We start from the raw sequence: 12,347 nt of genomic DNA on the forward strand, positions 1-12,347 counted from the left end.
TTCTAGAGATTCAATCAACATTATTCATGCATACTATAAATAGCCATTCAGGGCATCACACATTAAGCAAAAACCCTTTTAAAAATATTTATTTATAATACAACTAAAAAACAAATAATAATCATCCTCATTATCACTATATGGTACAGTTTTAAAAATCACTGATTGTTTTCTGCATTCTGTTGGTTTTCATTTCTCCTGTTGTTATCATCACCCTCTTGCTGGTTGCCCCAATCGAAGCCACCAGGATTGTCTTCAGGTAATCTTTGGTAATCAACATTTTCAGGTAATTCATCCAGTAAAGCTTTCCTAAATGACAATTCATCAGTATTTAAGTTAGAGCATTTTCAGAGAAACTCACAAAAATTGAGGGGTTTTCAGTATTTTAAATCCACCCATTACATTGGGGAACACATCCTCCAGAAAATAGTAGGCATGCCCCACAGCTATTCCCATTAAATCCACATATACAGCATTTCCTAGTAGTACTGAAAATGCCACCAACACCCATGGCAAATAAGGTGCCTAAAATTGCAGGAGAAACTCTTTTAGCAAAAAAAAATGGTTGTTGCAATGTTTCAGTATTACCTGGAAGTTTAGTAATCCAAAAAAGTTCATTCTTACAAAAAGATTTCTCCTTGACCATACATAAACTATCATAATTGTAAAAGCTTGACCTAAGAATAGTAAGTTAACAAAAAAGGCAATAATCTAGGTCAAACATTAAGGAATATCTTGCAACATAAAGGCAAATTATTGAGTTTTTATGAGTGAAGTAAAGGATACAACCATTAAAGTGGCACCAAACAGAAACATCATTAGGAAGTCTGCAGATTTGTTTCTAAAGGAACCCTCTTCCAGCATCCGACAGTACCGATATGTAAATAATATTGTAAACAAAAAATTAAATCCAAATGTCCCAAAAAACAAAAATGTAGTCACAAGTCTCCATACTTGTCCCTTAAGAATTAGTATAGGATTGAAGTACAATTGGAATGGTGATGCTAGTTCAAGTTGCTACAACAAAATTTGTAATTTTGTGACAATTTTTTTTAAAACGATTAATCGGGTACTTACCACAGCTAGTGTTGTAATAACACAGGCAGTAGTATAAGCTCTAGTAATTGGTGGGGTACTAAAGTACTCATTTCTTAAAGTTTGGTAGGCCATTTTCACAACACTACAGTCTTTGTGGAATCGCCAAAAAAATCACCGATCACGACATCACTATTTTAGTACAATAGTACAATACTAGTTTACGGAGCTATTATCAATTTCCTGCTGATTTTTGCATTCCAGTATTGGCCACATCAGTAAATATAAACTAAACAAATTTTCTAGTTTGGTTTGACACATTGACAGCAGGAATACGTCAAATTTTGATTTATCATTTTGTATCTTCTTTTCTTCTCTGGAAAATAGTAGGCGTTCACACAGTTACCCTTATCAAGTAGTAGTTTACCGTTGTTATTACAGTTATTACATATATTCTGAATGTTGTGTTAATGAAACAAACAAAGTTTAATTTGTTATAAGCCACCCCAAACAACACACACTCAGTAAACCTTATTTGTACTAAATTAGACAAATAGATGTCTTGTGTTGACGCCTGTAGGAGAAACCCAAGTCGATGTATATAAACTTTAATACTTTAAACATTTTGATTCAAACTTTTATCTAAAATCGTTGAACTAGCTATTCAACTTAAGTCTACAGGCGACATGACTACTGAACTTCTACAATTGGAATGTCCTAAAATTTATTGCTATTTTAATGCTGCTTTGACAAATGATCAATTTAGAATCAATTATCAATTTCGGGTCTTGTGAACAATAACTAACCATGAATTTACTACGACGAGATGCTTTGTCCGCTGTTGCCATCTAAGTGATCAGTCACTTGGTTAGCATAGGTTCACCTAAGCATTTTTTTTTAATAATATTTAAAAAATAACCCTTACAGCATAACCATGTTTTTGATTACTCTATGTGATCGGCCACTAGGTTAGCATAGGTTCACATAGTCTCATATTCATTCTTTTTTCAAAACACTTCTACAATTTTTAAGAATGATGTAATATTTGATTTCAGACTACGCGTGCGATTTGGCAACAGCGCAGACGAACTTTCCAAATCAGCTGATCAAATTCCACAAAATGCTTGTAAAATCATGGATTTTTTGAACGATTTTGTGACAAAAATTGTGGATCGTTCGCATTTTTTCTTTTTTATCTGTACTATATAGGACGTAACCTAACCCAAAAAAAAAAAATTGACTCAAAATTCGTGGTTAGCTATTCTTCACAAGACCCATCAATTTCTATGTTTTTTTGTCAGTTGCACGGGTTTCCTAGGCATAGTTTTAGTTTTACCACCCTGTATACACACTTCAAACTTAATACAAAATAATCTCTGGTTTAAAAGATCTAATTTTCATAACTTCTTTCAAATACAAACCGGCTTTAGCTACCAGTCTAACCTCAAATCTGTGTCATCTGTAACTGTCAAAAAATCAGCTGATTGTCAGTTGCTGTCGCGTTAAACGTCAACCAAAATTAAAAGTTGCTGAAAAGTTTAAAAACATAACTGAGATCCTGTTACAGATGTAATACATTACAATTTTGAATTAACTTAATAGAATTTTGAATAGGATTCGTCAAGTTAGTTTGTGGTTAAGTTAATTTTAATCAGTGCATCTTACATACTCTTTACAAGTATGGTATTAACTAAAGAATACCGAATATGTATGCCTTTAACTGTAGAAGAGGTAAGCTATTTTTGTAAAATCAATGTTTATGTCTAAATATAGGCTTTTTTAATTGACCCTTGTCAGTTTTAATTTAAGCTAAAGTTAAGGGTTGTATGGTTATTTTATTTTCATCATTTGAGTAGGGAAAAGTGTTTTTGGTTTGTGGTGTTTTAGTTTTTATTTTTTGAGGTTTTGTATGTGTACTGATTTATTTTCTATTTAGTATCGTATCGGCCAGTTATACATGATAGCCAGACATAGCCTAGAACAGTCAGGAGATGGTGAAGGGGTTGAAGTGGTGGCTAACTCTGAAATTGAGGATCCAGAACATGGCAAAGGCCAGTACACTGAAAAACGGATACATTTGTCCAAGTAAGGCTTAAATAATTGCCTTTGTGATTTTTAATTCTTGTCTTTCAGTCGATTACCATACTGGGTGCAAGCAATTATACCAAAGATATTTTATGTGACTGAAAAAGCTTGGAATTATTACCCTTTCACTATTACAGATTACACAGTAAGTCTTGTTAAAACCTGCATTATATCAAAACTATTAGTTTCATTTGTTTGCAGTGTTCCTTTATTCCAAGGTTTCACATATCCATACAAACCAAATATGAAAACAACAGTGGAACAACTGACAATGTAAATTTTAACTTTTAAAATCTTGTAAAAATTTAATTTTAATTGAAGAATTTTTTTTTAATTTAGTGTTTAAATCTAACACCAGAGCAACTGGCTGAAAGAATTGTTGAACATATTGACATTGCTTATGATGAAGTGTCACCAAAACACTACAAAGAAGAGGAAGATTTGAAATATTTCAAGTCAGTTAAAACAGGCAGAGGACCATTGGTGGATGGATGGAGAACCAACTTTCAACCAGTTATGTGCAGCTACAAGCAGGTCAATGCTTACTTTGAAGTGTTTGGTTTGCAAACCAAAGTTGAGGAATTCATACATTCAGTAAGTATACTGTCAAACAATTTCCTAATTTAAATTTCAGATTGTTAAGACTATTATTAGAAATGTTATAAAAATAGTATGAAATTATTCACAAAAAAACACTTTTAGTTTACAAACAAAACTGACTGACCTCAAATTGGATTTTTTTTTAATAAATTGATATGGAAAAAGGCTCTGCCAAGTTTTTTTCTATTTTTGACAAGCCATAACAAATTTATCAGCAATTGAAGTTCAAATAATTCGAGCGCAGTCGATACGAGTGCGACATTTTTTACACGCTCCCGATTTTAACCTTTTCTTGTAGTAAAAAGTGACTTATAAAATTGTTTTAAACCGAAAATGGGTGATACAAGTGATGGTGCCTTTCCTTCAGTAAAGAAAAAACAACACCTCAAAAAACAAGACGATAGGGCAAGAAGTTCTTCATTAGGGTCTGTAAGCAGTTTATCTACTATAGAGATACAAAAAATTATTGGCGTAAATACATCCGATAAGGAACACGATATCACAAACGATCTTACTTTGATAAATAAACTACACCATTCAGAAACCGAAACGTCCGAGACGTTAACCGTATCGACATCGACATCGAGTAAACATACGGAACATAAACAAACTGATAAGAATTCAGATATACAGGGGAACGTCGATTTGTTTAAGCCAAGTTTTCAAATTGAAAGAAGCCCACCTCAAAATGAAGACACCCGCACCCCCTTAAATAAGAGATCCAGATTGGAAATGTCACCTGAAGCGTCGTCAAACAGCCAACAGAGCAAAAGACAATGTGAAGGCACTCAACGCACAACGCAAACAGAAGATTGTGAATCAAAACAACAAGATAATGACAACAATGAAGAAAATATTTTATATAGAAAAACCGAAGAGCTCCAACATAGTACACCGACAACAGAAGATTATTACAGCAATTTTTCAAGCCTTAGACAATATACAACTGGCAGCAAGTCACGAAAGCAACAAGAAACTGCATCTTCAATCCGTAACAGATGACATTATTGTCATACAAAAATGCTTAACTATGTTAACTTGCAAGATAGGACACCTGGAACGTGAAAAATTAGAGCTGGAACATAAATTTAACACCCAACAGGTTAATAATACATCTACACACCTAGATAATATTACCACTGAAGAGACACTGAAAAATACGCAACACCCAACATATAAAACTCAAAAAATATATATGCTCAAATAGCCCACACGGATACAACAAACCTGCCAACAAATAAGACGCCTACAACATGGTCGACACCAAAAACTGTTAAGAAGATCGAAACAATTATCCAAATAAAAAACGTGTCGAATCCAAAGGAAACCCTACACTGCTTGAAAAATGAACTGTCACTGAAAGATTTAGATGGAGGCTTCAGAAATATCAGATATTTAAAAAGTGGAGCGTTGGTGCTTGAAAGCTGCAACAAAGCACAACAAGACAAGCTAAAAGCTGCGCTCAAAGACAAAAACAACATAACAGTAAAAGAATCTAAAAACGTATACCCTATGTTTACAATAACAGGGGTGCTCAAAGGCTCATCCAATGAAGAGCTTGTGGAAGAACTCTTAAGACTAAATGAAGATATTAAGAACGATCTGTCTACACCAATAACGGCGGACAAAATAACAGTAGTGAGTAGAAGACAGTGTAGAAACCAATTGAAAGAGAACATAATTCTGCAGGCCGAACCAGAGATTGTAAAATGGTTTTTGAAGAAGGAAACAATAAACTTTGATCTGACAAAACTGCATGTGGAAGAACATTTTAACCTTGCGATCTGTTACAACTGTTCAGGGCTGGGACACGTGGCAAAATATTGTAAGGAGAAAAAATGCTGCTATAAATGCACTGGCGAACATGACGCAAAAGATTGTCAAGCAACAGAGTGGCAATGTCCAAATTGCATAAAAATGAAACTTCCACACGAAATGAGCAAACACTCAGCAATAGACACAAAGTGCCCCGTGTATCAAAGAAGACTGGTGCAATACAAAAATCAAATTGACTATGGCAATAATTTTTTATAGAACCTACATCAACAAATGACCAATCATTACAAGCAAACCAAAACTTGTATGAAGTCATAAAACCAAATAGTCAGAGATTCCAAATAAGCATTATACACCAGAATGTTCAATCGTTAACTAACTACTCAATACTTTGCATAAATCAAATGATTGAAGAAAATCCAGATTGCAGAATCTTATGTATATCTGAACATTGGAAATCTGAGAGTCAACTAAAACAATTAGGAATCACGAACTTCAAGCTGACTTCGATGTTCTGTCGGGATGAAGGTAAACATGGTGGGACTGCGGTCTTTGTAGAGAAAAGTGCGAGTGCCAAAACCCGAAAAAAACTTAATAACTTATCAGTATCTGGAGTATTTGAGTGCGCGGCGGCGGAAGTTCGAATAAGTCGAACAAAAATTATAATAGTAGTGGCAATATATAGACCACCAAGCGGTAATGTTAAGGTATTTTTTGATAAATTAGAACTTTTACTTCAAACAATATTTAATGAAGGAAAGTCAATCTTTCTCGCCGGAGACTTTAATATAGAAATGGTACAAGAAAACCAGATGAGGTCTGAATTTGTTGCAATATTAAACACTTTTAATTTATATCTCTGTGTACTCGAAAATACAAGAATTACAGCCACTTCAAAGAGCTGCATAGACAATATTTTAACAAATTCAGACTTAATAGAAGCTAGTGTAATAGAGAATTGGGCATCGGACCACATGGCACAGAGAGTTCTTTTTGAAATTCCAAACGAGGTTATAGATATGGATACGCAATACAAGCGGTTTTTCACGGAAAATGCCAAAAATAAGTTTCTGTGTGAGCTAGGTAGGCAAAACTGGGCAGACGTATACCAATCAGATAGTAATAACATAGATCAACAGTGGAGTAGTTTTATGAACACTTTCACTCCGATTTTCAATCAGAACTTCCCTCTAAAATTGATTCAGACTAAAAAACAAACGAAAATAAAATTAACCAACCCCGAATTAAGTGCTTGCAAACATAAATTAGATATTTTATTAAGTCTTAGCAGATTAAGTGATAAATATAAAACTGAATATAGGCAAACAAAGAAAGAATATGATAATATACTAAAATTAAGTCACATAAACAAATATGAAAATAAAATTAGAAATTCAGATAACAAAATGAAATGTATGTGGTCAATTACCAAAGAAATAACAGGGAAAGCAAAGGGTAAAAGTGGGATTCAAATAGAGGGAAGAGCTGATTGCATAGCCAGTTCGTATAATAACTTTATACATTCAATTGTACCTAATATGCAAAAACATCTGAAGAAAATACCGTTTTCACACAGCATAACTAAAAATTGTCAATCCATGTTCTTAAACCCAGTTACACCAGATGAAATATGCGAACTGGCAAGTCAAGTAAAAAATAAGCTTAGTAGCGGGCTAGACGAGATACCATCTAGCATCGTAAAATGTTCCGCTCTGATTCTAAAAGACATACTCAGTTACCTAATCAACAGCTCGTTTGTGAATGGTAAATTTCCCACTGAGTTGAAAACCGCGCTAATAAAACCACTTTATAAGAAAGGCGATCCTCAAAGCTTTGACAGCTACAGACCTATCAGTTTACTGCCAAGTTTTTCAAAGCTCTTTGAACTCGCCATGGCTAAAAGAATTGTCGATTTTATGATCACTAATGAAATATTTAGCACTAGCCAACATGGATTTCTAAAAGGCAAATCAACTCAAACAGCCATATTTGACTTCAGCAAAAGGGTTTTGAATTTCATAGAGAATGGTAAGCCAGCAATGGGGATATTCCTCGACTTATCAAAAGCATACGACTCTCTTGATAGAGATTTGTTGATGTTAAAGCTTGAAGCGTATGGAGTGCGGGGATGCGCTTTGGGGTGGCTGTCATCTTTTCTAGAAAATAGAAAACAGGTTGTCGCTATAGAAAAACACTCGGTTTATGCCAAATCTAATTCACTGGTTAATAACATAGGAATCCCACAAGGCAGTATCTTAGGACCCACTTTATTTTTGATTTTTATTAATGACTTACATTTCACTGCAATGAAGCCTGATCAGTACGTTATAAGTTTCGCGGATGATACAAACTTAATTTTAGGCAACACAACTGCAGCTAAATTAATAATGGATACGAAATATTTAACTGAAGACATCCTCAATTGGTTTACTAAAAACAAATTAATAATAAATACAGATAAAACTAATGTAGTATATTTTAAAACAAAGCAATCAAGGCGAGACAGTATCAATGAAGTGGAGATCTTAAATAGTACAATCAAAACAGTGGACAATGCAAAATTTTTGGGTATTTATATCAATAAAAATATGGATTGGTCAACTCATATTGAACACTTGCTGGGAAAGCTTAGCTCGATAACTTATGGTATTAGAGTAGTAGGAAAATATCTAAACGAAAAATCATTGAAAATCCTTTATTTTGCAAATCTGGAATCTATAATGAGATATGGAATAATTTTCTGGGGAAGGGACAGCCATGTTAGGAGCGTCTTTGTCGCACAAAAACGATGTTTACGGATAGTAAAAAGAATGGACTTTAGACAATCGTGTAGATCAGTTTTCAGAAGCAGCGGTATCATGACAGTCTATGCCTTATACATATTTGAGTGTTTGATGTTTGTCAGTAAGAATAAAAGCTTATTTGAAGAACAACATGAAACTGGATATTTTACCAGAGCGGAACATCTTACTTATGCTCAGCACAGACTCCAGCTATCAGAAAAAAACCCGGAATATATGTGCGTAAAATTGTATAATAAGTTGCCTTTAAGTATAAAAAAAATCAATGGATGTAAACGTTTTAAAAATGAAGTAAAGAAACTTTTGCTTGAATTAGAGCCATATTGTATTGAGGATTATTTAAGATAGTAGAATTTTGATATTGTATACTGTAATTTTTCTACATTATTTATTTTTCTTGACGTTATTTCTATTTGTTATTGTAATAACCAATTGGAAATAAAGATTATTATTATTATTATTATTATTATTAAAGGAAAATTAGGGGCGCCCCAAAACGACAAATTTTGGTCTAAAGTGCCGTGTGACGTCACTAGGCAGGTTTCAGCTTGGCCGCGTTTTTTGCGCTTGTGATGTTGTCTGTTTTAGTTTGATTACTTATTAATAAAATAATTCTCTCTGGTTGTTTCTTAAATAAATGGTATCAACAAGTTGCACTAAGTCCACACCAGGAAATATTTTAACGAGGGGTAGATCGCCGAAGTATTGTGGTGTACACACTCAAGGTATTATGAGGCACTTTGCCAGTATTACCAGCATTTTGATTTAATTACAAGGTATTACAAATTACAAGGCATTTTGAGGTATTTATAAGGCATTTTAGAGTATTTTGAGGCATTGACTGTATATTCCAAAATGTTTTACGATATTTTCATTGGAATTTTGAGCGAAACAATGCCTAAATAAAGGCAATTTTGCGATATTTTAAGGATTACATTGTAGTAGACCAAGCAGTAGACAATATAGTATATCAATATAAGAAAATTGTCCGCACATGTAATTATTATGGTAAAATCGTTGTTACATGATATTAAGTTGAAACAATATTCATTACAAATTATTATAATAATTTACCAATTTTTCAACATATTCATCTTAAGGTCACATCAATTCATCTTCATTTTTAAGGTCACGTGACTGTTTTTGACAGGCGTCAACTGGACATTACAGTGTTGCAAGCTCTAAAATTGCATAATCAAAATCACGTGATGTGACTCTTACAATTTCAGCTTTTACAACTGTCTAAAATAGTCTAAATTTAATTTACCAAGTTTTTAAAGTTTCAAACACATTTTAACGGTCACGTGATTAATTTGACAGATATCAACTGGCCTTTACAGTGGTGCAAGCTCAGAATTGCATTATCAATGTCAAGTGCCGTGTACTTTGAAATTTAAGTTTTCGCAACTGTCCAAATTTTATTTATCAATTTTCCAAAGTTTAAGCTGCGTTTTGAAGGTCACGTCACTGTTTTTGACAATGTCAACTGTTTTTACAGTGTTGCAAGTTCAAAAATTGAATTATCAAAATCACGTAGTTCTAAAATTTTATCACTGCCTAAGTTTAAAATAATAAGTATATAATAACTTTTTAACTGTTTGTTTTAAATGATAGGTGTCTTTATTTGACACGCGTTCATTTGGTTACTATGACAGTAAGAAGATTCGTTTAAAGGTCAAAATATAACCTGTAATTTCAGCCAACCAGACAAAAATATTTTTGTTTGTTAGAATTTGAAAAAAACAGTCACCTGGCCTTAGAAAATCAATTTTAAGCTTTCGGAAAAAGGTCAAATCAAGTGTCAAAAATTTGGGAAAACATTTACGTTGTCACCTAACTTAACCTAAAAACTGTCACGTAACTTTTAAAAAAATGAATTTTAAGCTTTTGGGTCTTCAAAATTTGGAAAAGCAATCGTTTTTTTAATCATTAATCAAAATGTCATGTACAAATTGTAAAAGCAGACATGCTACTTAATTAATCTGAACTAAAACTGCCATGTGACCAAAAAAAAATGTAAGGGTGAATTTCATCAAGGTTTATCATTGTCTCAATACCAAGGGCCTATAACTAAATTTAAGAATGCCACAAATGTGTAGGTAAACATTTGAAGGCATTCTGAGACAGTTTAAATAATATTTAAAGGCATTTTAAGCAGTTTTAAGGCATTATTACTATGAGGGATTTTGAGCAATAATGAAGCATTGTGAGGTATTTTTAAGGCATTTCAAGGTATTTTGTATGCAAAAAGGCATTTTGGTGTACAAAGAATTATCGGCGGCCTAACCCTCGTATTATAATTAAAATACCATTGAACCAAGTAAGGGTTTTCAGATAGAATTATGTATATAAAGATAAAAAATTAAAAACAGGTTTTTTTAAGAAAATAGACAATATCAATTTTTCTAGGAGCAAAAAAATATTAACAAATATTTGAAAACTCAAACGTTATCTATTTTTATTCTAGTAAATTAAAATTTTAAGAGTCGTTTTCTAGAGACGATCTGAGCCACTAAGAAAGCACGTTCAAACAAAATTGCTCTCGATTTCCGCCATTTTGTTAAATTTTGGGACCAAATCGGGTCCCGGTACTGAAACTCCTAATAGTGACCAACTTAATATCAAGTAAAAATTGAATTATTTTTTAGTGTATTAGAGAAGTATTGCTTCTGGGCCATAGACAGGCATTTGCTTGGGTGGATGAATGGATTGATATGACTCTAGAAGATGTGAGAAAATATGAGGCGCAGTTGCAACAACAAACCAACACCCTGTTAAAAGAAAGTCAGTTGGATATTGGCAACGCTGCTGAGGCGGTTGAAGGAGACGAAACCAAAGAAATTCAGAGTGTTGGGTTAAGTGCACCACAAACTCCAAGAACACCCAAAAGTCCAGCTAAAAAAGGATATTTTAATTGGTTTTGAAGCTTGATTTTTCCTTTGTATGATAACAATGTATTATTTTTTCGGTTTCTTCGGTATGGAAAATGATAAGTAAATGTGCAATTTTTATTTTAGTAGACCCTGTCTATTTATAATAATTTAGCTTCTCCCAGTCACAGGGTCCATTCCATTAAGTTATTATTTCAAACTTACAATTAAAAGGTTTGAAGCCATGTTCTCATAAAAGTGCTCTGCCATATTGGATATTCTTGAGGTTGATTTGTGCCTTTTTAGTTTTTGTATGTGTTAGACTAGTTATAGACCGTTAAATAAAGTATCTATTCAAATTAAGTAAAGTCTAATTTATTTTTCACACTACATTTTTATATTTTAATATATAAGATGATTAAAACTTTTATTCTTAGATGTACAACGTTAAATTTACGACCAAAAGAGAGAGAATCTGGATTGCCGTTGTAAATTATCTCGAATTTTTTGATTTTAGTATTCTGTTAAAATCCAAAATTATTTCTTTACAAACAACTTTTACTTTGAATTTTTTTCTCTCTCTTTTTTACTTTTAACTGTGATACTATACGCAACTATACAGCTGCTTTAATGATATACAGGGTGATTCCAAAGTTGGTGCTTTCCTTTCACCTGCGAATAGGGCTTCAAAAAATAAGGTTTTTTTTCCTTTGACGCTTTTTCGAAATACGAACAATAACGAAGGTACAGGGTGTCAAAGTTTTACTGAAAAAATAATAATTTAATGATTTTGGCCAAACCACTTGAAGTAATTAAACAAAATTTTGTAGGTGTCAATAGCTACGTGGAAAGGAAATTTTCCAAGAAACAACAATTTTCTTGCGTTTACCAGTGGCGTGCGTATAATTTTTTTAAAACATTTAAAAAAAAAATATTACCCTACTGGTTTTTTTCAAAATAAAATTTATTATTGAATTCCTTGTTCAATTCTAAAAATAAAACCCCTTTTATTATTTTTTGCTACGACGCACCATTTCCTAGTAAAAAAATAAAAACCGTCTTAATGCGTGCCTAAAATTAAATGCTGTTTTAATTTAAAATGTCAAACTATTAAAAATTATTTCAAATGCGGCTGAAATCTTTTGTTTTTGTTTATGTCTGTTGATAAGGAATAACCTGT

General features: G+C 32.7%; 2 protein-coding genes across 2 annotated transcripts; one reads left to right on the forward strand and one right to left on the reverse strand.

Moving 5' to 3' along the window:
* Positions 1-73: 73 nt before the first annotated feature.
* Positions 74-1,348, reverse strand: Der-2 (Derlin 2). Its single transcript, XM_081995643.1, has 5 exons — positions 1,078-1,348; positions 787-1,017; positions 589-711; positions 362-525; positions 74-309 (listed from the first exon to the last, which is right to left on the reverse strand). The coding sequence occupies exons 1-5, from the start codon at positions 1,168-1,170 to the stop codon at positions 159-161; spliced, it is 762 nt and encodes a 253-aa protein (XP_081851769.1). The 5' UTR covers positions 1,171-1,348; the 3' UTR covers positions 74-158.
* A 1,177-nt stretch (positions 1,349-2,525) lies between these two features.
* On the forward strand, positions 2,526-11,535 carry rdgBbeta (cytoplasmic phosphatidylinositol transfer protein 1). Its single transcript, XM_081995642.1, has 6 exons — positions 2,526-2,766; positions 2,972-3,120; positions 3,169-3,265; positions 3,322-3,393; positions 3,460-3,714; positions 10,946-11,535. Exons 1-6 carry the CDS (start codon positions 2,716-2,718, stop codon positions 11,219-11,221), a joined length of 900 nt encoding a protein of 299 aa, XP_081851768.1. The 5' UTR covers positions 2,526-2,715; the 3' UTR covers positions 11,222-11,535.
* The last annotated feature ends 812 nt before the right edge of the window (positions 11,536-12,347 follow it).

The sequence above is a fragment of the Ips typographus genome, linkage group LG1, assembly GCF_016097725.1.
Source record: "Ips typographus isolate SLU linkage group LG1, UJ_Ityp_2.0, whole genome shotgun sequence".
Taxonomy (NCBI): Eukaryota; Metazoa; Arthropoda; class Insecta; order Coleoptera; family Curculionidae; genus Ips; species Ips typographus.

What these genes read in the sequence shown, in the direction of transcription:
- Der-2 (XM_081995643.1), bottom strand. Translation starts at nt 1,170, where the DNA reads ATGGCCTACCAAACTTTAAGAAATGAGTACTTTAGTACCCCACCAATT. An exon ending in TTATTACAACACTAGCTGTG is followed by an intron (nt 1,018 to 1,077) that starts GTAAGTACCCGA and finishes ATTTTGTTGTAG; the next exon opens with CAACTTGAACTAGCATCACC. An exon ending in TTGGATTACTAAACTTCCAG is followed by an intron (nt 526 to 588) that starts GTAATACTGAAA and finishes CTGCAATTTTAG; the next exon opens with GCACCTTATTTGCCATGGGT.
- rdgBbeta (XM_081995642.1), top strand. Translation starts at nt 2,716, where the DNA reads ATGGTATTAACTAAAGAATACCGAATATGTATGCCTTTAACTGTAGAA. An exon ending in TGCCTTTAACTGTAGAAGAG is followed by an intron (nt 2,767 to 2,971) that starts GTAAGCTATTTT and finishes TTTTCTATTTAG; the next exon opens with TATCGTATCGGCCAGTTATA. An exon ending in AAACGGATACATTTGTCCAA is followed by an intron (nt 3,121 to 3,168) that starts GTAAGGCTTAAA and finishes CTTGTCTTTCAG; the next exon opens with TCGATTACCATACTGGGTGC.